Source organism: Natrix helvetica, assembly GCF_964273705.1.
Source record: "Natrix helvetica genome assembly, chromosome: 2".
In the NCBI taxonomy this organism is placed as follows: domain Eukaryota; kingdom Metazoa; phylum Chordata; class Lepidosauria; order Squamata; family Natricidae; genus Natrix; species Natrix helvetica.
Window position 1 is genome coordinate 248,036,565 of NC_138552.1, and position 24,384 is coordinate 248,060,948.

At 37.3% G+C, this 24,384-nt stretch overlaps 1 protein-coding gene across 1 annotated transcript in view; it reads left to right on the plus strand.

Moving 5' to 3' along the window:
- Nucleotides 1–24,384, plus strand: part of MTA3 (metastasis associated 1 family member 3) — a 138,143-nt gene that overhangs the window by 56,700 nt on the left and 57,059 nt on the right. Inside the window, exons 6-10 of the mRNA XM_081942716.1 lie at nucleotides 726–843; nucleotides 8,723–8,825; nucleotides 12,341–12,440; nucleotides 18,050–18,238; nucleotides 20,398–20,472. Of these exons, the coding sequence (XP_081798842.1) occupies nucleotides 726–843; nucleotides 8,723–8,825; nucleotides 12,341–12,440; nucleotides 18,050–18,238; nucleotides 20,398–20,472 (585 nt within the window). The remainder of the gene's footprint in view (nucleotides 1–725; nucleotides 844–8,722; nucleotides 8,826–12,340; nucleotides 12,441–18,049; nucleotides 18,239–20,397; nucleotides 20,473–24,384) is intronic.

The following is a 24,384-nucleotide window of genomic DNA, read 5'->3' on the forward strand; positions in this document are numbered from 1 at the left end:
TGATTACCTGTGCTGCTAAAAAGGTGTGTCCCTTAATAAGAATAATATATGCTTGGGATCTTACTCTTTTCTTATCTTTTTAAAAGATGTATGAGGTTAATAAAACATAAAATACAACAAGAAGCTATTCTGTGCATTCTCTGTATCAGTGAAATCAACCTGGTATTTATAGACATAGTTGAAAACTCTAAATAGTAATAGCAATGGCACTTAGACTTATATACTGCTTTACAGTGCTTTACAGCCCTCTATAAGCATATTTACAGAGTCAGCATATTGCCCCCAACAATCTGGGTCCTCATTTTGCCGACCTTGGAAGGATGGAAGGCTGAGTTGACCTTGAGCCTGGTGAGATTTGAACTGCCAAATTGTGGTCAGCTGGCAGTCAGCAGAAGTAGCCTGCAATACTGCATTCTGACCACTGTGCCACTGCGGCCATCAAATTGCCTATTCCTGGTTTACAATGATTTGCAACCTTTGTTCAGTTTCATCAAAGTGACTTCTATAACTCAAATTTAATATCCCAAGGATCATTTAAGTATTTTCTTTAAAAAAACTGTTTTAGCGGAGGAGGTAGCAATCACCACTATTCTCCAGTTTTAGTGCCTAGCAGCCTCAACCACTGTGTCTTATCTTTCAGCCATTTAGACTAGGAACATTTAGAATGAAGGGTGTAGAATTTCCTTGTTTGCTTTTATTTATTTTATTCACTTTTCTCATCTTAGGATACTTTCTTTTATTCTCTGGTGTATGACCCATCACTGAAAACACTTCTGGCAGACAAAGGTGAAATCAGAGTTGGACCCAGGTATCAAGCTGATGTACCAGATATTCTCTCAGAAGGTAAGCATGCTATATTTAACATTTTCCAACATTTTTTTGTAAATGATACAGTTTTGTATATTCCAGTTTGTAAGTAATATGAATATGTACCATGTGGATCCCAAAGATGTTTTTTTAAACAGTTTAAATATCCAGTTTCTAAATAGAAATTTTTTAAAATGCCATAATATACCTTGTATGTTGGGTTGTTTGGTTTCTGTGCCTTTGATTTAGGGCCCAGATTGGCCATTCCATGTCCTGTGAAATTAACTTTAGTGCTTGAACAAATAATGTGAAAGCCGTATAAAGAAATAGACTCAGTATATGTTTAAAGCATTTGCAAATCTTCTGGTTGCTGTACTTTTTCTATATAATAATGGACTTGTATAGAGTGTGTATATACACACCTATATATGTGTGTATACTCTGGTGAAATACTGATTTAGTATAATTGATTGTGGAATAATGTGAAGATACTATTGTTTCTCTGATGTAGCTTATTTTGAATTTTAGCCCCTAATTATAAATGACACTTAGAATTGGGTTTGGTTTTTTTAAAGTTAAATCAGCATGATGAAAATCGGATTATTGTTACAATTATTATTACAAATAATACATTACACAGGGAATATGTTTGGAACAGGTTCATATTTGTGCTTCTGGAAACTTTATTTTTAAGTTTATATTTTTAGTCTTACCGTATTTTTTTGGAGTATAAGACTCACCAAGATTTTGAGGAGGCAAATTAAAAAAAAGAAGTTTTTGCACTTTGCAGACCTCCCCAATATGTCCCGTTTTTTGTGAAAACGGGCCTATTTTTTTTTCCAAAACGGCCTTGCACAGCCTTAAGGAGGCTTGTAGAGTGCTCCTGCGGGGTGGGGATGGGGGGGGGCAAAAACAAGCAAAAAACCAGCCCATTTTTCACGAAAATGGGCCGTTTTTTGTCAAAAAAAGGGGCATGCATAGTCTTTAGGAGGCTTATAGAGTGCTCCTGTGGGCTGGGGAGGGGGAAATTGAGCAAAAAACGGTCTGTTTTTTGCTCATTTCTGCCTTCCTCAGCCCCCAGAAGCACTCTGAAAGCATCCTAAGGGCTATGCATGGCCATTTTGGTGAAGGGAGAGTGGTTTCAGGAGGCAAAAAATGCTGCATTCAGTGTATAAGACCCAGATTTTCAGCCTCATTTTTGAGGGAAAAATGAAAAATACCGAAAAATATGGTAATTGAAACTTACAAAAATGATTCAGTGATTCAAAAATTAGAGCATTTTAAAAGAAAGATGAATATGGTATTTTATGTGCTTACTCATTTTAATAATAATAATTAAAACAAAATCCAACCAATCTTGATTATGAGTTACTGAAAAGAGCAAACTATCTTATTATATATTATTTATCATATGTATTCCTTTCTTAATCAATGACAGACTGCTGACAATTTGCAGTAATAACATGGTTAAACATAAAAAATTTAAACATAATATAATAAAAAAATTCAGTAACAGTTTAACATGAATGTGTAAAAATTGAAAATTATATAGAAATATAATAATGCAATGAAAGTGACATACTTCACATTAAATTAAGGCAACCAGACTTCCCGCTTTTGGCGGGAGAGTCCCGATTTTTTTCAATTTGTCCCATATCCCGTGGCGTTTTTAAAAAGTCCCGATTTTTGGAAAGAATGCGCCAAAAGCGGGACGTCTGGTCACCTTAGCCTTATGTGCTCGGGCTTTTGTCACATCAAAACAACCCTAGATGCATTCCCCACCGATTCTAAAACAGCGGATCCGATTGCGGAACGGTATAGGGGGAGGGGGCGCGGATAGAATCAGAACCCCTCTACAGATTTATCCCCAGATCTCTCCCCCCCTTTGGCGTTGGGGATTCTTCCCCTCCCCTTCACACCCAAACGAGATCTAGGAGAAATTTCCCACACCCGGTACAAGAGAATGGACCCTCCCAGGGGGCGTTGCGACCTCCACCCAATTATTTTAAAAAATACCATCCTTGCCTTCATTCTCACAGAAGCATCGCCCATTTGCGCCTGGCTCCCAGCCCTCCACGGAGAAATCCCCCCTCCCGGACCGGATCCAGACAACCCCCGGATCCCCCCCGGATCCTTATGACCACCGGATTCCCCCTCCAACAACCCCACCGCGTGTGTGGAACCCAGGCAAAGATGGGTGATGTCCCCTCTTCAATCCGCCCCGCCAGCAGCGTGCCCAGGGTGACCGGCTGGCTGGGAGCCAACGGATCGGAGCGAGGCGCGGCACTCGGATTGTGGAGCCTGCGGGCTCAGCGCGTGGCCAGGCGGGCAAACGGGGCCAGCCCCATTCAAAAGAGTGTGGGCTTCTCTCCCGGGCAGGATCAGACACAAAGCAAAAGGGATCGGGGGAAGGAGATGGATCCCCTTCGGATCCCCCCTTATCACCCAATGGCCATTTGTGGATCGCTCCATTGCTCCCTTCTCTTTTAGGATCGGGGAGGGAAGGGTGAGGACGCAAGAGAAAGCACCCCCTAGGCAAAACCACCTTCGGGATGGCTGAGAATCTCCATAGACTCACACCGTTAGAATCTCCCGGAACCAAAATTTCCGCAGCCCTGATTCCCGCCCGGAGCGCCATCCCCGAGGCCCCGCCCAGGAACCGGAAGTGGCTCGTAGAGAGCTGGTCCGACTTGATTTACCTTCCCCGGCGAAGAGGGCCGGCGGCAAGAGATCGAAGAAGGAGCGGGATGAGCCTTGGGAGCCGTTTCCAACGGTGAGCTTCCGTCCTGGGCTTCCCCCCCGCCACCCCGCTTTGGTGGGGTGGTTGTCCTGGAAAGGTATCCCTTCCTTTGGTGACGACCCCCAGCTGTTCCCCTTGGGGTTCTCCCTGCTCCAGAGCGCTTGGCAGTCAGAATAACAAGAATTGGAAGGGACCTTGGAGGTCTTCTAGTCGAACTCCCTGCTCAGGCAGGAAACCCCACACCACTTGTCCAATCTCTTCTTAAAAATGTCAAGTCTTGGAGCATTTACAACTTCTGGTGGCAAGTCGTTCCATTGGTTAATTGTTTTAAATATATATATATATTACAATACTATTTTGTGGTTCTATGAAAATTTTTGTTGCTCCATATAGACCAAATTTTTAATCAAGACCCCCCGCCCCCCGGTCAATGGTCTCTCCCTTTACCAATGTTAAAATCTGGTCACCTTATATTAAATGCCCTCCAGAAAAATTAAATGCCCTCCAGAAAAATTCATTTAATTTTTTTTTGCAATACCATTAAGGAAGGAACAAATCTGATTTCCGAGAAGAGGCCATTCCACAAGACTTGGCACCGCAAAAGGAAAGCAGCACTTTCTAACTCAGCTCTCATCACTTCATGAATGTAGAAAGCAATTAATAGTTTTTCCAGGAAGAACATACCAGACAGGTAGATTTCACTTGGAAGAGACAATCCTTCAAGTACCTAGGAATCAAACAATGGTGCATGTATCTATCTTCAAGTCATGGTATACTCCAGGCAACTATTGGACAAGTCCCTGCAGTTTTCTTGGCAAGATTTAAGATGTGGTTTACCATTGTTTCCTTCCCAGGGCTGTGAGAGAGTTACTAGTCACAGTTGCCCAGCAGGCTTTGTAGCAATGGCAGGACTAGAACTCAAAGACTCCCAGTTTCTACCAATCTGCCTTGTACCAGATTGGTTCCATCAAACCACATAGGGCTTTATAAGTCAAAGCTAGCACTTTGAATTATATCTATAAACCTATACTTAGCCAGTGTAGGGCATATAACAAAAATATTCTATGTTCCTTATAGATAACACCTGCTAGTAAGCAGCCCAACACATCCTGTTTCCAAGTGCCAGTAGAAGAGAATATATGTAGCAGAAATTTGAACTTTGAACTCCTTGGGGCTCTCTGAGCTTGAATGCTTGCTTTTAGATGTTTTATTACCCAGCCAGGTAACATCATCAGTGCATTGTTTTCAAGCTGTCCACAAATGGAGCCTCATATAGAGCCCATTGCATTAGTCTAGGCAGGTAGTGAATATAGCCAGAGCCTTGTGCCATAGAACTAGTGCACCAGCCAAAGCTGGGCTGTTGCCCTCCAGGTCACAGGCTTTATCTGCCATTCAAACAATAAGAGGACACTCAAGATTTGGATATCTCTCAGGAGCCTCCCTCTCAAGAGACAACTCAGGGACAGACTGAAAACTATGATGAAACTCCATCTTGCTCTGGAGACACTCTGAGCACTGAGAAAAGTCCTTTGTAGCATCCCCCAACCCAGGACCGTGAAGTATAATTGAATGATATCTGATCCTGAACCAAAGGGTAACTTCTCCCTGCAACTTCAAATAGATATTAAACAATAGGGGAAGAATTAAATTGTCTGATACACTACATATCCATTGGACATTGTCCAACCTCTTTTCCTCATTGGCAGAGATTGGGACTGACTGACGAAGAAGGACTGAACTATTGCAAAACAGTACTTCCAATATCAAGTGCTCACAGGCAGTCAATGATTCAATACTAATGATGGTTAGATCATGTCCTGGTATCCACAAGGGGGCCTGAGCCATTCAAGTCGTCTGCCTCCAACAACCGATTGGCCCAAATGGGTTTCGGAGGGAACTGGCAGATATTCTGCTGAAGTTCTGGTTATGTCCTAGAACCAAAGGGCAACTGAACCTTTGGATAGGATCACATCTGTGTAGCCTCTATTGATCATATGCTCATGACACTACCTATGGCTCACACAGGAGCTGTGGGTTCTGAAAAGGGCAAAGAGATGTCTAAACAGCCGCTGAAGGAAAACGAGAGATGAATCTGACTAGACATGTGTTACCTTGTGGTGATAAGAGCAGTGAAACACTATTCTTTCACTGCCCTTATTGCATCTGCAGCATGTTGCCTGGCATTCCTGTTCAGAATCATCCATCCTTACTGTGATGGGAGGCTCAGTTGATCATCTTGAGGGCCATGCAGAGAATTTGTGGAACACTTGACAAAGTCATTTGAATCCATTTCCAGTTGTAATACATGTGTGATGCAGATCTATTAGAAATGTCTATGGAAAGATCTTATCCAGTTATCTGGGAACAATTTAATGTTTTTGGATTTGATCAAGTATTCAGGGTCCTCAGCACAACCACCAGTCAATTAGAACACTGTCCCTCCTGCCTGGTGAAAGCCTCCAGAACAGTGACGACTAGGTATGGTAGGTTCAGGCAGTGATAAATTCTTCATTGCAGGAGTGAACATTCCTGGGACCTTTCAAGGAAGCTGCAGTCTGCCCCAGTCTCTTGATCCCATCTGCCTAGACAATTTTCATCCAATCTTTCACCTTCTCTTTTTAGGGAACGTGGTAGAAAAAGTGGTTTTTGTGGCAGTTTCTGTGGGTCATGGATGAAATGAATTAACAGAGTAACAGAGTCCTGAGTTAAAAGGGACCTTGGAGACCTTCTATTCCAACCCCCTGTTCAGTGATTGGAGGAATTGCCAGAACATTTTTATTCCTAATGTTGTTCATAAAACTAATTTCATCTACAGTCTGTGTTGAATATGCTTCAGGGACGAACATGCCCTATGATTTTTCTCAAAAATTAAATATATTACTAATAGGATCAGTTGCAATTAGCGTATTAGAGGAGAATCAAATTCAAATTGCCTGTAGCAATGAAGTATACCAGGCTAGTTATTTTTTCAGGCTAAATGGCTTCATAGGAAAAAGTAGAAGGATGAGTATATCCAGTATGCTAAGCTTCATGGAAGAAAGATGACTTTTAAAAAATATCAAAGCAATACAATGGAATGATAAAGTATAAATAAGTGAAAGTAATATTAGGTTTCTCAGGATACATTTAATTGTCTATTAGTAATCGTAGTACATACTGGACAATGTCAATAAATTAATACTTTATATTTCAATTATATACAAAATCCCAAAAAATAATTTATAATTTAATTTTTCAAATGTATACATTAAACCTTGTTCTAAAATATTAACTACAGTTTTAATTATTGGAAATGTTATTGCTGGTTTTCTAAAATGAAAATATGGAAAATATTTTCCTAACCCTCGGGAAGAGTGACTTTTCCAACCTTATTCCATCTCAAAGCACCTATCTCATAAGTAAGATTTCTAGGTCGCGAAACTGGAAGTCCTTTGACATCACAGGTTTCTTGGGTTCGGAAGGAAAAATAGAGGCAGGTCAACCCCTGTTGATGTCAGGGAAGTGAAGTTCTGACTGCACAAGTGTGCAGCACTTCTTGCTCCTTGTTGCAGTATACCTGCAGACTTTTCTGAACACTCAAATAAACCTTGGCACAGTTGACTGAAAACCACAACTCTAAAAGCTAAGATAAAATTATCCTGCAGGGCTAATCATGGCTTTACTTTATTTCCAATAGTAGGCATTTTGTGACTGTTTAATTTACTGGTAATTTCTTCAAGCAAAAAAAGACACCTTGATTATCTGGTTATCTTGATATCTATCCATATTTGTAGAATCTCCAGAAAATGCTGATGTGCCCAGAAAATGATAATAGGTGTTATAAAGGATTTATTTTGAGGTGAAAGTAGAAATTGAATTATTGAATTTTTCAACAATGCACCCTGTATAAATAAAGATTTACAAACTTGAACTTTGCATATTGTGTCTTCATTTGGACAATTTGGAGATGCAGACCACTGATGTGATGTGGGGTTTTTTTCTGCAAGAAAAAATAGTGGAAGTAAAGATCAGAGACAAGCTGTCTAGCCACAGAAAGAAAGATATGGATTACTGAATTGCACAAATATTGTCTAATTGCTTTTTGTTGCAAGGACAAATGACACTGCATTCAGAAAAAGCTATAAATTAATTTTATGTTGAATTGGTGACTAAGAAGCAGAGATCTATAAGTAATTAAGTTGGTGAGTAAGTATATATTTAAGTACTGTCGGGACTCTGTTGAAACAAAAGAAATGGATGTAATTACGTGAACGTGGGTTGGATATCTATGAACTACTAAAACTGTTGTGTCTCTTTGTAATCTGTTGAGCAAAATTGGAACGTCTAGGCAACAGTGATTGAACCAGGGTAGCTCAAATGGGCTAACTTACAAAATGCTGGTATCCATGACTCCTGTGGCTGCTTAAGCTCCATCACACCTTCCAACTACACTAAACAGAAACCTGCAGGTTGCATAGTACATAGATGGGATTGTCATATCTTCATCCTCTTTCCTGTCTCCTTCTGGTCCCTGCACTCAATTATCTGGTTGCAAGGCCTGACTGGTAAGCAGTGATTGGCTGCTTTAGAACAGAGACTGAAATCTGAAATTTCTTAACAACAGTGGGCAGTTGAGGGTAGGATGAAGGAGTGTCTGATGGCTGCTGGCACGATAGAGCTGGCTCAGGGATGTTGGTGGTTGACAGATCCCTGGACAGAAAGCACCCTTAGGGACATGGTGGGATTGGGAGCAGTTTTCTTGCAGTGCACAGCTCTGTTTCTCTTCCCCTCACCAAAGTGATAGACAGTTCTGAGGAGGAGGGGAGGGGGAGGAGCGATTTCCAAGCTCCTGCCAGCTTTCTGCAAGCAATATCAATGGGGAAACTGACAGGCAATTGAAAGTCACTCCTCTTACCACTTGTTTTTTGCCCACCCATGGTCATTCTATTTCTCCATTTCTGAAATATCACTTAAAAATGACCAAAGAGGTCCTGGACTGGCTAGTACTTGATAAAGTTTTAGAGAAATTTGAAGTGGATATAAGATTCCCAATTCAGATGTTTATTATCAAATGAAGGCATCTGTAAAAAATGTTATATTTTATGGGTTATGTGATAGCAACTGTTTCTTCCTGAAATAATCTTTTGATTGCTTATTTAACCAGTTAAGTTTAATCTGATATGTTTTTTCTTCCAGGAGAAACAGATGACAGGGAACAGGCAAAACTTGAAGTAAAAGTTTGGGATCCAGATAGCCATCTCACTGATCATCAGATTGACCAATTTTTAGTGGTAGCACGGTAAGATTTATATACCCAATTTGACTTTGAATAATGTAATGGAGTGTGAAGTAGTATTTGTTAATGTTTTAACAGTCAGGCTTGCTGAAATAATTTTAATTTAATTTTATAGTCTGGTGAGATTCCAGTTTGACTATCAAATTCGCCTCTTCCATCCTGTTGCCATACTTTTTGAAACTTTGAGTACAGTCTCAAGCATAAGTGTTACTCTACTGGATTGGATCTGTGGCCCATATAGTTTAGAAGTCTTATGACTGTGATCAGCCAACTACACGAGGAAACCTACTAGTTTGCCAACAGATGGCCTTCAGAGGCACTCACATGACCATCAAGACTAATAGCTGTTGATCCCCATGACTTACAAAAATTAACCTAATCTTTTCTTGGGACCAACCAAGCTAGTAGCCAGTACCGCATCTTATGGTAGACAATTCCAAAGTTTAATTGTGCATTTTGTCTGTAGCATTTCTTCCAGAATTCAGTTTCAATGAACTCTGGTTCTAGTATTTTGGAAAATATAAAATAGCTTTTCCTTGTCTACTTTATCTATCTATCTATCTATACCATGCAAACTTTCTATGCCTAAATCATGACTACTCTTATTCACTCATTTCTAAACAAAACATTCTCAAATGTCGTATCCATTCTTCATAGAGAAGCTGCTGTCCTCTATTAAATCTCTAACTCTACTATATCCTTTATGAGGTATGGAGTTCAGAACTGTACACAGTATTCCCAGTTGACATTGCAGCATTGATTTATATCATAAATAACTTGTATTATAATAAATCTCTCTTTTATTTTTATATGTATTTCATTTATATATTGCCCAATTCCCAATAATTATTATATTATATTAAGACCACTTCTTATTTCCCTAACATGATTTTTTTATTAGCAGAGCTGTAATCTGTTTATATCTTCATTGAACTGTTTATATGACTTCAAGTCATTAGCTCTGACCTTGGATGTAGGAGCGAATACAGGTCTTAAATGACCTTTTCCGAGGCTATCATATCTTTAGTCATTAAACAAACAGTCATAAGTTGAGGGCTATCCCTAGTTCAACGACTTTCTCTTGAAGTTTCAATATCATTTTAGTTTCTTATAAGTTTCATAAGTTAACCGTTTCCCTGGGTTATTTGCAAATATTAGCTGTTGTTGCAACAATTTAATTCGATTAGAGATATTTATCTTGCCTGGAGGTTCCTTTAATTGTTCTTTGTTTTCTTTTTATCTCATCCAAAATAGGCTGTATTTTCTCTCCATTCTTCTTTTTAACTTCAGTATTATGTTATATTAATGAACCTCTTACTTCCATCCCAAACCATTGTTAAATTAGTAACCTTTATTTAAGTTGTTTCCAAAATACTTTGTTAATTTACAATTAATTATTAATATTTCATTTCTATTTAAAAGAAGTACAAAATAATAGAGTTGGAAGGGACTTTGGAAGCCTTTTAGTCCCATCCTCTGCTCAAGCAGGAAACTCTATACAATTTCAGACAAATGGTTGTTCAATCTCTTCTTAAAAACTTCCATTGTTGGAGCACCCACAATTTCTGGAGGCAAGCTGTTCCTCTGATTAATTATTCTGCCAGGAAATTTCTCCTTAGTTCTAGGTTGGTTCTCTCCTTGATTAGTTTCCATCCATTGTTTCTTGTACTGCCTTCAAGTGATTTGGAGAATAGCTTGACTCTCTCTTCTTTGTGTCAGCCCCTTATATTGGAACACTGCTATCTTGTCATCCCTCGTACTTCTTTTCATTAAACTAGATATACCCAATTCCTGCAATTATTCTTCATATGTTTTAGCTTTCAATCCCCTAATCATCTTTGTAGACTTACTGTTATAACCCACACTCAAGGCGTTATAATCAGAAAAGTCTTTGGTAGAGTCTCCACTTAAGATCCAATTAGCCAAATTCTTTGAAACCCACAACTTATCTGTTCTTGAGAAGAATCTTCGTCTTTCTGAAAAGTAAGTATATTCTCATTTTTCTGTCTATGTATTCACTAACCCTAAATTGTCCATCAAACCAAAAGAACTGTTTGTCAATTTGCCTTGAGTGACAGTAATATATCGTTTTTTCCTTGTAGGACCCCTATCATTTTGGTTGTTATCCTCTAAACCTACTTAGTCTACTTGTGGCCTAGAATGGGCAGTAAATGGGCAGCAAACAAACATAAAAAATATTTTAAAAACAAAGTAATACTGCTTAAGGAAAGGAAGGATAAAATGCAGCAGATAATTATTTACTTTGCTAATAGTGGTTGATAGACTATATCTCTGTGAGGGTGACTGCCATTTATATTTCATAAGTAGCTATATATTCTCAGGGTAAGAATGTTGTTAATGTAAATACATAACTGTCATGCATGAGCAAATGAGTGAAAAGAAAGGCCAGATTACTGTTATACAGAGAAAAACACTCATGATAAGCACTACCAAAAATAAACTAAAAGAACATGTCAACCAAGGAACATTAATCACTCAGTAGTGGTCTTTCAATAAAGTGAAAGTAGTGGTCCAATTTCATATAAAAGTCCTCTAAAATAAGAAAGATTGAGGAAAATGAAGAGTGGATTGCCTCACCCACTTTTGTAAATTATTACAAGAAATACAGTTTACCTTACTTTACAATATAAACCGCCCAGTTGGAAAATACTATGGCATTTCTTTTAAAAGCGGATCTTAAAAAAAGAAAATAAAATATAATTTGAAATGTTTTTCTTGAAGTTGAAAGTTGACATTTTGGAATAATTCTGAGGGTGGGTTAATTTATATATTTACTTATACTACAATATATTCTAAGTCATTCTTTCCACACTAGTCATGTGGGAAGCAAACTACTACCTATTTGTTAAATCTCAACGTAGTTCACAAAATCCTACCAAGTGGAATATATTTGACTAATTCTGGTATTTATAAATGTTCTATGAACTATAGAAAAGTAATGATTGCATAGTTGGGAAATAATTCAAAGAATGTTCTTTAAACATTATGTTTCTCTTTGTGCTATTGAAATATAGGTATGAAGTCTGTGGTTGTATTGGAAATTATAAGAATCCCAATACAACAATTGTATAATTGTATACTAAGGACTACAGACTTTGTGCTAAGTGGAAAAAGGAGAAAGAGTAAAAAAATAAAATATTTAAGGAATGCAAGAATTAATCTATTGTTAAAAAATTAGGAGTTAATCTTCTTAAAAAATTAAATTAATTTTGTTAGTATTCTGTGTATCAAAATATAGATTACCATATTTTGTAGTAAAGCTTTCCCTTTCATTGCCCAGTTTTATACCTGCCATTTTAAAAGGTAGTCTCATCATACTAAATAAACATTCTGTGCTGGATCAAATTCTACAAATTCTTTGAAATTCTGTAATGCAGTTGAATGTGCATGCTAATCAACAATGACATATATTAGTGGGTGAAAGGGTCCATTTCTGTCACAGTGTATTAAAATTATCTCAGTTTCATTATTCTCATAATGTTGCTTCTCTTCTTCAGTGCTGTTGGTACTTTTGCACGAGCTCTAGACTGCAGTAGTTCTGTAAGACAACCTAGTTTACACATGAGTGCAGCTGCTGCTTCGCGGGATATCACTTTGGTGAGATAATCCTTGAAATATACTTCGTTTGAAAGAATAGTTTGCTAAAGAGACAAATTAAATCCTGCCATGATATATTGATTGATTGTTGTTGAGGATTTTGCATATATACAATGGATGTAAAATATTCAACCCAACTCTTGCTAGTTGCTTTATTAACTAATCTTAGCAGGTGGTGAGTTGTACTGGTTAATTGCTTTAAAATATTCTTTGATTTATTTAAAGAGAATTAGAACTTACAGAATGATGATGATTTTGCTAGGAATATTAAAAAAGATAGAATTGTTATTTTTACTTTTTTCCCTGTAGTAAATAATTTCATATCTCTCTATGTTTATTGTATGTAGTGAAAAAATTTGCACAATTAGTGTGGATATATCCAGTTGAACTGTACAAAGTATTCAGAAGAGATATTTGTAATGTATGGTAACATGAACAAATCACCATTGTTTGAATGGTTAAAGCCATTGCATCATTTGATCAGCTACTTCAGAAACTACGTGTGACTAATTTGTACAGGCATTTTTACACACAGCCATTGCAATAGGACGAAAGCAAAGTGAATAGGCTGCAGATACAAAACATGAAGTGGCTGTGCATGTACACACATACCAAAATAAGTAGGAGTAGCTTTCAAACCAGCTCCATGAGCCTTACAAAGAATATGTTTGCTTTGATGATTGAATAAGAGGTCTTATTCACATACCTCATTGTGTAGCAGTTCTTTCAAAATTATTGTGTTGCCCTAATACACAGTAATAGTAATTTGAGTTCTAATTTGCTTTTTAAACCAGAATTAAAGACTAATAAATGCATGTAGCAACAGTATTGAGTGCCTAATGTGTTAATGACAGAATTCTAGACCAGTAAAAGTCATGCAGTCCCCATCCCCAGTCCCCCCGGCAACTCCCAATTTTTCCCCATGCCCAGGTAATACACATTAATGTTTAGCTGTTTAATCTAGTAGAAGTAATTATTGGATTCCTAAAAAATTCTGTTTTTTCTCTAATTTAGATAGTGGCCATATAGAGGTGGAGGTGTTTAATAATGTCTGCATAGCCATCTATTAGAGTTACTGGAATAATAGATCCCTAAACTTGTCAGAGAGTTGGTCTAGATCAGGGCTGTCTCACGGTCCACGTGCTGGATGTGTCATGCGCTGCCGACGCCCGAAGGGGGAAAAAGTTGTGATACGTCCAGATCTTCAAAACAGTTCTTCAAAATCCCTTCCAATCTTTATATTCTGTCATTATATTGTCTTAAGAATGTAAAGAGTTATAACTATACAGTTGTTCATGGTGAATTTGAAAAGAGGGATTGACAAATAAGGGTTTTGCAGATCCAGCGAGGAACTGTCAGTAAGAAATGATTGGTTCCTGGCAGACTGCTACAACTGTCTTCTAAATGCATAGTTTGGGCCACCTGAAGATTTCTGCATGAACAAATAATGAGAAAAATGCTTGATGTATGTTTGGAATGTCATACTACGACTGAGGATATCCATTGTCAAATTCCTCTTACAATGAGACACTAGAACAACAGTTAATTATTTTTCTATTTTTAATTACTCTCTTATTGTTTTTCTCCTTGGCATCATTACAATTCCTCTGCTTTTTTCTTTTTTCTTTTTTGCTCTTTAACTTAGGAAAGTACTAAAGATGTTATTTCTCAATTTTTATTACTTTTATTACTTGGATACAAAGACAAATAGTAAAATAAGAAGAGCAGAAAAATATTCTAAAAAAGAAATAAGAACAAATAAAATAAATAAAACAAAAATAAATAAATAATAAATAAATAATAAATAAATAAATAATAAATAAATAATAAATAAATAAATAAATAAATAAATAAATAAATAAATAAATAAATAAATAAATAAATAAATAAATAAATAAATAAATAAATAATAAATAAATAATAATAGGAATAATAACAAAAAGAAAAAGTGAAGGAGGTGCAGCTGCTTTGTGTAAAGCCAGCAGGGTAACTCTGGGTCAGTCCCGGGTTGTTGGGAAAATAGGAGGAGAAAATATACTGCCAACATCACATTCAGAAGGGAAATGTATAAGCAAATAAAAGAGACCCCCACTCTCAGGATTCATTACAGAAACTATCCTGTGTGAACGAGAACAACATGCATTTCAAAACTATACACTGAAAATTTGCTATTGTTACATGGACTACATGTTTGTCATCATCAAAAGAAATGCATTGAAAGACTTTTATACCCTACTGAACTCCCATCTTCCCATATATACAATTCACAATGGAGGAGGAAACGGCTAGACAATTACCATATTTTTCAGAGTGTAAGACACACCGGAGCACCAAGGTTTTGAAGAGGTAAATTAAAAAAAAACAGTAGGTAAGTAGATAGAGGGATAGAGAGGAAGAGAAAGAGAGAGAAATACAGTAGGTAGGTAGGTAGGGAGAGAGAGAGAGGATAGGTAGGTAGGTAGATAAAGGGATAGAGAGATAGAAATAGAGCTAGGGAAATACAGTAGGTAAGTAAGGGGAGAGAGAATGTAGATAGGTAGGTAGGTAGGTAGGTAGAGGGCTATATAGAGAGAAATAGAGATAGAGAGAGAAATACAGTAGATAGGTAGGGAAAGAGAGAGAGTAGGTATGTTGGTAGGTAGAGGGATAGAGAAAGAAAGAAATAGAGAAGGGTAGAAATACAGTAGATAGGTAGGGAGAGAGAGAGGGTAGGTAGGTTGGTAGGTAGAGGGATAGAGAGAGAAATGAGAGAGAGAGAGAGAGAAATGCAGTAGGTAGGTAGGTATGGAGAAAGAGAGAGTAGGTAGGTAGGTGTATTTATGTGCTGGAGAAGGAAATCGCTGACATTCTGCAGCACTTAAGACTTTGTTTCTGCTGGCACAGCACTTGTCAATCTGTTAAAGAGCTTTCCAAAAGGAAGAAAAAAGTTTTTGCACTCTGCAAACCTCCCCAAAACGGCCTGTTTTTTGCGAAAACAGGCCCATTTCCCCCCCCCAAAAAAGGCATGAATAGCCGGGGGGGGGCTTGCAGAGTGCTCCTGGGGGGGGCAAAAACGAGCAAAAAACGGTCCTGTTTTTTGTCAAAAAAATTGCATGCATAGCCTTATGGAAGCTTATAGAGTGCTGCTGGGGGCTGGGGGGGGCAAAAACGGCCCATTTTTTGCTCATTTCTGCCCTCTCCAGTCCCCAGGAGGTCTCTGAAAGCCTCCGTAAGGGTATGCATGGCCATTTTGGTGAAGGGGGCGGGGTTTCGGGAGACAAAAAATGCTGTATTTGATGTATAAGACGCATCTAGATTTTCAGCCTCTTTTTTGAAGAAAAAAGGTGCATCTTATACTCCGAAAAATACGGTACATTTTTAGACATGCTATTCAACAGGCAAGAAGATGGAAACCCAGAAACCACAATTTATTGCAAAGTCACCAACACTCCACTCATTCTTTAGTTTCAGTAACAACAGCACACAAAAAGAGTTGCATCAAAACATTCTATGGTAGGGTAAGAATACACTGTAGTACCCAGAAAGCTAAACAATTGAAAAGTACCGACGTGCACAATTCAGCAGAATGGGTACCCACAAGCATTTATTGCAAGATGCCTTGCACAACACATACAAAGGAGAAAAGGGAAGAAAGAAGGTGCAAGATCAACTATTTGACACATATTGCCATACATCAAAAGCATTTCAGAAGCAGTAGAACACAGCTTCTGAGATCTGCAAGTGGGCATCACACACCGCCCAGAGGCTACCATACAAAGACAAATCATGCTTTGCAAAGATTGCTTGGAGGTGGGAGATACTTCTAATGTAATCTACCGGATCCCCTGTATAGATTGTCCCTGTGACTATTAGGACAGATGGGTAAGAAGTTAACAACCAGATTGGAAGAACACAGGAGAGCTGTCAGACAAGGAAACCCAAATTCATTCGTAGAATTTGCAATGAATAAAGCGTACATTCAATTTTTGCAGCTACTAAGATTGTACACAGAGTGCAGGTACAAAGATAGCCAGAGAAATGATTGAAGCCTGGGAACGAGTCCCTTGTCAGTCAACAAGAATTCTGATTTACCACCATTTATTGGGTACTTAGGAGCCAAGGACTTGGCAGCACAAATGACAGCTAATTGCTGGCCATCAACATACCAATCAACCAATAGGCAGGTACCATATAAATATGATGCATACAATATAGCACAATGCACATACTTCAGTAGAGAGAAGTTCCCTGAAGATGTACCCCAGCATGAATACAGAAGCTTGGAAGATTAAACCTCTGGTCCCCTCCCCAGTGATCAACCCAGATTGGATATTGTGTTGAATATGTTAGCCAGCTTGAGTTATTTGTAAAAAGAATAAAAGGCGGTATCTAAATAAATAAATACTTTAAACAATATAGTATGTACCCAGAAAATCTAGTTAACTCATGAAGATCTAGAATGAGTGTGATTCTTTTTTATCATTGTATCATTATATTAACGACATTGTGCTTATTTCGCCCTACTTGTGTTATTGCTTTGTGGCACCTAAAGCCAGGATTATATTTTCCTGCAACTAATCAAACCAGAATCAGAAGGCAGAGAATTTCTTTTATTATCATGCCAGCTTCTTCATGTATTATGAATTACTAGCTTGTGCTTGTATATTACACAACCTTCATTCGTTTTTCCTCTATATAATGAATGGAAGAGAATGGAAGTAAGAATTGAATTTAATACACGGATTTTTATCATTTCTCCTCAGCCCAAAACAAATCCATGCATCATGGAAAGGCAAAAATAATGAGGATGAGGAAGTAAAACACAATTATTTCCAAATTACTTCTAGGGGTTGCCTTACTTGGCATACTATGAACTGAATTATAAGAATGAGAAACTTGTATATTGAGGAAGTATGGCAGCAAAAGACTGATCTGTTTTTTGGTGTGAAGTCTAATAGGTGACTGTGTCAGGGCAAAGCAAAGCTTGTATAAAGAAATTGAGAGCTAAGATAATTAGGTCCAAAACAATATTAGCCTAACCATCAAAATTAGATGATAAAACTAATTGGCTATCTAGTAATGTTGGAGAGTCTTCAGTCAATTCTCATCAGCATTTCCCAAGGAAATGGTATTCCATAGAAATGGAATTGTAACGTCAGTTGTTGCCAGCAACTCCAGATGAAGCAAAATAGTCATCAAATCTGGACTCTCCATAACTGATTTACTAAACTGAAATAAATTTACACTTCAGTTCATGACTGCCTTGATAGGTTGATTTGCTAAGTTATAATACTATGTTGAAGATGTACATAGTCCTAACAAGACACATGACAAGCTCCTTGAACTGGACTTGACTTTAAATCACAGCCCCTTAATTTTAGGCATAGTTTGATAAGAATTTGCTCTAATACCTATGGTAGCTTAATTCCATTAGTTTAATTTCCACTGTTTCAGCAGTGCTCCCTATCCATGCTTGCTGACCTTGCATCAGTGATATCTCACTTTCTGAGAATTACTGGTTCAATGGCTTAACATGATAGGTTAAATGATTCATTGTAACATTTTATCCAAAAATGTATTTAATATATTATTATTATTTAATACTTATATCTAATCCTTTTCATTCCTAGTTTCATGCAATGGATACATTACATAAACACAACTATGACCTGAGCAGTGCTATTAGTGTTTTGGTTCCCCTTGGAGGTCCTGTTCTTTGTAGAGATGAAATGGAAGAATGGTCAGCATCAGAGGCTAGTTTGTTTGAAGAAGCCCTAGAGAAATATGGCAAAGACTTCAATGACATACGACAAGATTTTGTAAGTAGACATATCTAAATAATTATTAAATTGCCCTTAAGCCTTTATAGCTTTTTTCCCTATTCCACAGTCAATTAAACTAAAGATCTGTTATTATGAGCCTATTTTTCTATATACTGTACAGTGTACACTACCTGAGATGACAGAGGTACTTAGGCCACTAAAACTTCAACAATTCTTGTTAGTAGGGCTGGGGATCTTAGAAAGCAGCAAGGAGAAAGAATGGATTAACTTCCAATTGAAAGTGTGCAATACAATTTTTTGTATACATCTATAAAACATACTTTTCAGAGGTACACTGTATTCTCATATGCAGAACTGAGGGACCTGGGATATTGTTGAAATATACTTCCATTATGTCTCATTTGTTATTCTTGGTAGTGCATTTAGCATTTCTAGTTTAATGGTAGTAAACAGGCCAGAGGTTTTGCACCTCTTATAATTCCACAATTTAGAAATAAATAAACCCAACCAATATTCAAAATATTTGTAGGAGTTTCTAATAATTTTATTTTTAGCATTAGATATAAATACACCGAATTATGCCCATTTATTTTATTTATTTATCAGGATTGTTACATTATGCAATCCTGAGAATAGTTTATAGTAATGAAACATAAAAATAAAAACATATACAATAAAAAATTAAAATTACATGATTAGAATTATGATAAAATCCAAAATGCCAAAAAGTGCAATCATTTTTTCTAGGCATCCTGCATTACAGTAGGATCTCCAAAACAATTCTGATGTTGCTGGTTTCTGGAAGGTTGAAATGTAAGAGCCAGTCCTCATTGAAGTAGGAGGCTGTTTCCAAGTGTACCACAGAAATCCAGTACCTGCGCAGTTTCTCTCAGGACAAATGAGATAAGCAGGCCTCTTCCAGTTGGAGAAAGCAATCCTGAAGACATTTCAGTGCCTAGCATATAAATCTTTATAAACTACAACCAGCACTTGGAATTGCCCTTGGATATTAATCAGAAACCAGTACAGCACAAATATAATATAAACTCATGAATGAAGCAAGTACATGTGTACCAGGATAATGTTGCAGGGTTCAACCTGGGCTCCAGAATTAGTTCAAAAGCTCGGAAGATTAACCCTCTGGTCCCGGTGACCAAACCGGATTGGATCCTGTAATATAAACTCATTTGAAGTTTCCAATATTTTTGGAAATGAAGAATGTTGATGGTTCTGCATTACTAAATCAATTTCCTAGGAGTGGGAGTTGACTGCACCAACTCAAGTTCATAGTTTTTGAGCTTGGAAAAAGAACTAGATTTAACAAATCTCCCTAAACTTGAAATCCAGAGCTTTGTCATGGGGGTGGGTGGGGGGTGGGAGACAGAAAAACTCTCCAGTTTTATCGTTCATAATAGAAACATTTAACTAATTGATATTTAAAAGTCAGAAATCTTCATAGGAGAATCTAGCCATCTCTGAGATATGTAGTACAACATAAGAGCCATTTCCCCTTTGTTTAGTACAGGAAGAAATTGCTCCTGAAAAAGACTTAAATAGAAGAATTATTTTTCCCCTAGGGACAAAGTTTTTGAATTCTTTAACAGTGTTTCTTACAGTTTTAAATTCAAAGAATAGTGGACAAGTGTATCATATATTCCAGTTAGAAAAAAGAAATTATATTTCGGTCAAGAGTTTACCAAGCTCTTAACATATATTCACTTGAAACTATCAGAAGATCTTCTCCTCTTTCCCAACTGCGCTCATTGACATCAAATCACATCACACATAGCTTAAATGACCACCAGGAGGCATTATGTGACAGTTTTTGTCTCATTTGGAACTTGTCAAACATAGATAACTGGAACTTAAGGGGATTCTTTGGGTTCAAACCTCTACTGGGAATCCGATGTATGAATCTTTGCACTTAGGTAATAGTATGTTAGTTTTAGAAGCTGTCCAGCTATTGGTGTTCAATGGAGATGCATCAAAAGATATATGGAATCCATTAGAATAGTATATGCTGTCTACCTTCCCTTATCCTTGAGAGGAGAGTGGTACAGATGTTACATAATGTTATGCCCTTATGTCTAGGTTTTATGTGACTTTCATCTCTACAAAAATAGTTTTTCTCCAATAGCCCAACTGTTTCATCATTTCCTTTTTAAAAATGTAATTTTATATTTAATGTTTTTCAGCTTCCTTGGAAATCTTTGACTAGTATCATTGAATATTATTATATGTGGAAAACCACAGATAGATATATTCAGCAGGTAATTTTTTTGCATTTATAACATCCAAATGTACGATCTGATATAAAACAATATCTAAATGAACAATTTTAAGAGGGGGCTTTCAGACATTACAAAATCCCTACATAAAAGGTTCAACTAAATGGGTATGTGCATGTAACATACAGCCTCCGTCGTCACTCCAGCTGTTTTGCTCTAAATCATGTGTCTTTCTGTTTTTGTAGTTGTGCAACACATTTCTGCCCCTTCAATAAGCACTGTACACCTGGATGTGCTCAAAGCATGGGGGCTGGGAAGTTAAATGATCTGTGAGACATTGCTATTGAGCTTTTACGGGGTTTGTTTTTGGCTATTTAGATTTTTACACTTTTGTTGATAGTCTATTTTGTATTGTTTTGTATTGTGTTGTTAGCCACCAGGGGTCGCATCTGTGAGATAGGTTGCAATGTAATTTGAGCAAGCAGATAAACCTGGAGGAAACCGGGTTGAGGAAGTCCATGTTAGGTTACCATGCATAATAATTTCAAAATACTAATTCCTGTAATTTCATTTCCCCCCGTAAGGGTTTAATTAGACCTGAAGGCATTCAGGATTCAGAGTAATTGAAACATGTTGCCCTAAATCTGAATAGCAAAAATGAATTTTTATGGCAGGGCAAAGCATCAGGAATTTGACCAATTATTTTATTGTCATCATGCTAAGATATATTTCAGGCTATTCTAGAGGTTTTACTAATTAGAATTCTCTTTCCTGGATCTCTGGATTCAGGCCTTTTTCATTGAAATACTATAGTTACACTTCCTGAAATTTGATCTTTTGCCATTAATGGCAGCTATGCAGAGTTTACACCACCCTAGCCAAAGTTGTCTCTTAAATGAAGATAAAAAATCATAGTTTGGATCCAACTTATTTGAATGGTTTATCACAGCGATGGCAAACCTTTTTTGGCTCGCGGGCCATAACGGGGGAACGCAGGGGGGTCAGGTGCAGGCGTGCCACACCCATAATGCAATGCGCGACCTACCAGTGCACATGTGCGCACTACAGGTGCTCCCCCCCATTTTACATGCTTTTTTCGCCCTCCCCAGGCTCCAGAGGCTTTATAGGAGCCTGGGGAAGGCAAAAACAGCCTCCCCCCCAACCGGACGCCCTCCGGAGGCTTCAGGGACCTTCAGGATGTTTTCCTGAAGCCTTTGGAGCAGTCAAACAACCCTCCAAGCAAACCGGTAGTGACTTCCAGTTTGCTCGGAGGGTTGTTTTGAGCGCTCCAAAGACCCACCTATTCCAAGTAGCTGGCCTGGCTCAACCATAGTTCGTTCACACTGCTCCTGACGGTTTTTTTTTAATTTTGTGGTTTTTGGAATTTTATTAGGGGATTTTAAATTGTGTTTTTAATTGTTTTTATTCATCTGCCTACCTCCTCCATGTACACGTTTTCGTTTATTTTGTGTGTGTATTGTCCATATTGTATTTTATGTGTCTTTTATTGTACGCCACCCCGAGTCCTTCGGGAGAGGGTGCGGCTAAGAAATAAATTTATTATTATTATTTATTATTATTATTCAGGGAAGTCTCCGGACGGTCCCTGAAGCCTTCGGAGCACTCAAAACGACCCTTCGTGCAAAACGGAAATCCATTCCCGAACGGACTTTCTACGCTCTGGAGGCTTCACGGAAGCTCATGAAGCCTCCGGAGGGCCTCCAGGGTGGCGGGGGAGGCTCTTTTCGCCCTCCCCAAGGTCCTATAAAGTCTCGAGCCTAGGGAGGGGGAAAATGGCTTTAAAAAAGGGTGAACTCAACTGACCAGCGCACGCATGCGTGCTGGCCAGCTGACAGGGCAGCGCCTCGTGTGCCCTGACAAATGGCTACGCGTGCTACCTGTGGCACGCGTGCCATAGGTTTGCCATCACTGGTTTATCATCTACTGGTAGTAGTTTCACATGAATTATATGTGATTTATAATTTCAGGATCCAGGCAGAGTTGAGAAAGATAACTTGTCTTTCACTTCCGTCCTCTTGCAAGCAGAATAATAAAAAGAGATATACACATGCACAAAGTCTTCTACAGCTTGATTTCAGTCACCTGAATCCTGGGAGACAGTGAAACTAAGACATCGGTGGTTGTTGCCTTTTTCCATAAAACTTTACAGTGTCATTGCAGCTCACTCTTTAGCAATTCCTTATAGAATGAGCCATTCCAATTGCATTATACTTATACTTTTTCTTTGGCTGTTTGTGATCCAATAGATGCAGAACAGAGTTTTTTTCAACTCATTGTTAAATTAACTAATTCAACTATTCTCTTTCAACTAACATGTTAAAGAGCAGAAGGGTCCATATTATTGCTACATACACAGTGGAAAGCATTGTGAAAAAGCTTATCAGAAGTGATAAATAAGGATTGGTGCGTAACTAAATTTTATAATGTATGGATATAATCACACCTCCCAACTTGCTTTCCTTAACTTCATTTAGTACAAAACATTATAAATTCTTCTTTAAATTTAAATAGATTTCTTCCCAATAAATCCATGTATGATATCATTACTTAGATCCTATAAAATAGTATTTTAACATGTATGATGAATTTTGAGCAAAAATGTTTCTTAGCTTCTGGGGTTGTTTTAGCAAGAGGTGAGTCAATGTTAATATGATCAGTTTTAAAGGTTTGTCTGCCCTAGGTGTTTTCAGATGGGAAATCTAACAGTGATCATGATATGTTATTTCTAATGTATTTTTATTTACTGAATCTGTCCTCCAAACCTGAAATTATTATGAACTTTGTTATTTAATAAAAGCTGTAATATGTGTGTGCATTATATCATATTTGTGCCTGTGTATGTATTGTAGTAATGATTGCAATTATTTGGAACATTTTAGAAATTACTTTAGCAACCTCATTGTTTTTTGTGTTATTGTAAAAACTCACCTTAAAGAATGCTATAATGTTCTTTCTTTAGTTAACTCCCAGGGTTTTTGTTGATACATCTTTTAAGCATAAGCAGCAGATCTAGTTTTGACAGTACTGACTTTTCAAATGTTTAGAAATCTGAGGATCTTACAGGAATTGTCCTTAGCCAACCTCAATTCTCTGTAATGTCTCCTAGTTATAAATATACAGAAACAAATCCACATTTCATTTGAATGCAAGTTCAACTTAAATTTGTGCAAGAAAATTTTATCTTAAACTATATTGTCAATTCAGAGAAACCAAATCTTTAAATAAAGATGATGTTAATATTTTTAAATAAATTCTGTTAAAAGTATTTTTAAAAGATAAAATCTAACACAAGCTAATAGAGAATAAAGAAAACAAAAGGGGGAAAAAGAGAAAAATCAAAAGTGCAGAAAGAAAAGATAAAAAAATTCCTTTGCAGCAAATATAAGCATGATTACAAATTTATCTCTTATTCTATGGTTATAAAATAACTGTTTTTTTCATTTTCATCTATTTTTTTTGTAATCAAATTAGCAAGTCATAAGTGCACTTTTTTGTGTTTCATGCAAGAAATCTATAAGCATTTTCCTTTCTCTAATCAAGGAAGTACATTTAGCAATCTGCAAGAAATGTTATTACATTGATATACTGTTTTCTTCTTATGGGATGCCTATATTGACTGAATGATTCTTAAAACAGCTTTGTTAAAAGTTTTCATTAAGATTACTATTTTTAAGTTGTAATTAAATTAAATTGAATTAAATTATTCAAACCCAATGAAAAAAATCCAACTATGAGTACTCAAGTGAATAAAAAATCTGGTAGAGTCTAATTGTATCTAGAAGTGAAGTGTTGCTATAGCAAAATCCTTTCCTTGGGTGCCTCTGCAGCCAAATCTCCATGGAGAGAAGCCTCGGAAGCCTCTGATATAAGTCTTAAAGACTAAAAACTTTAATGTACCATGTTTTCCCGAAAATACGACCTGTCCTGAAACTA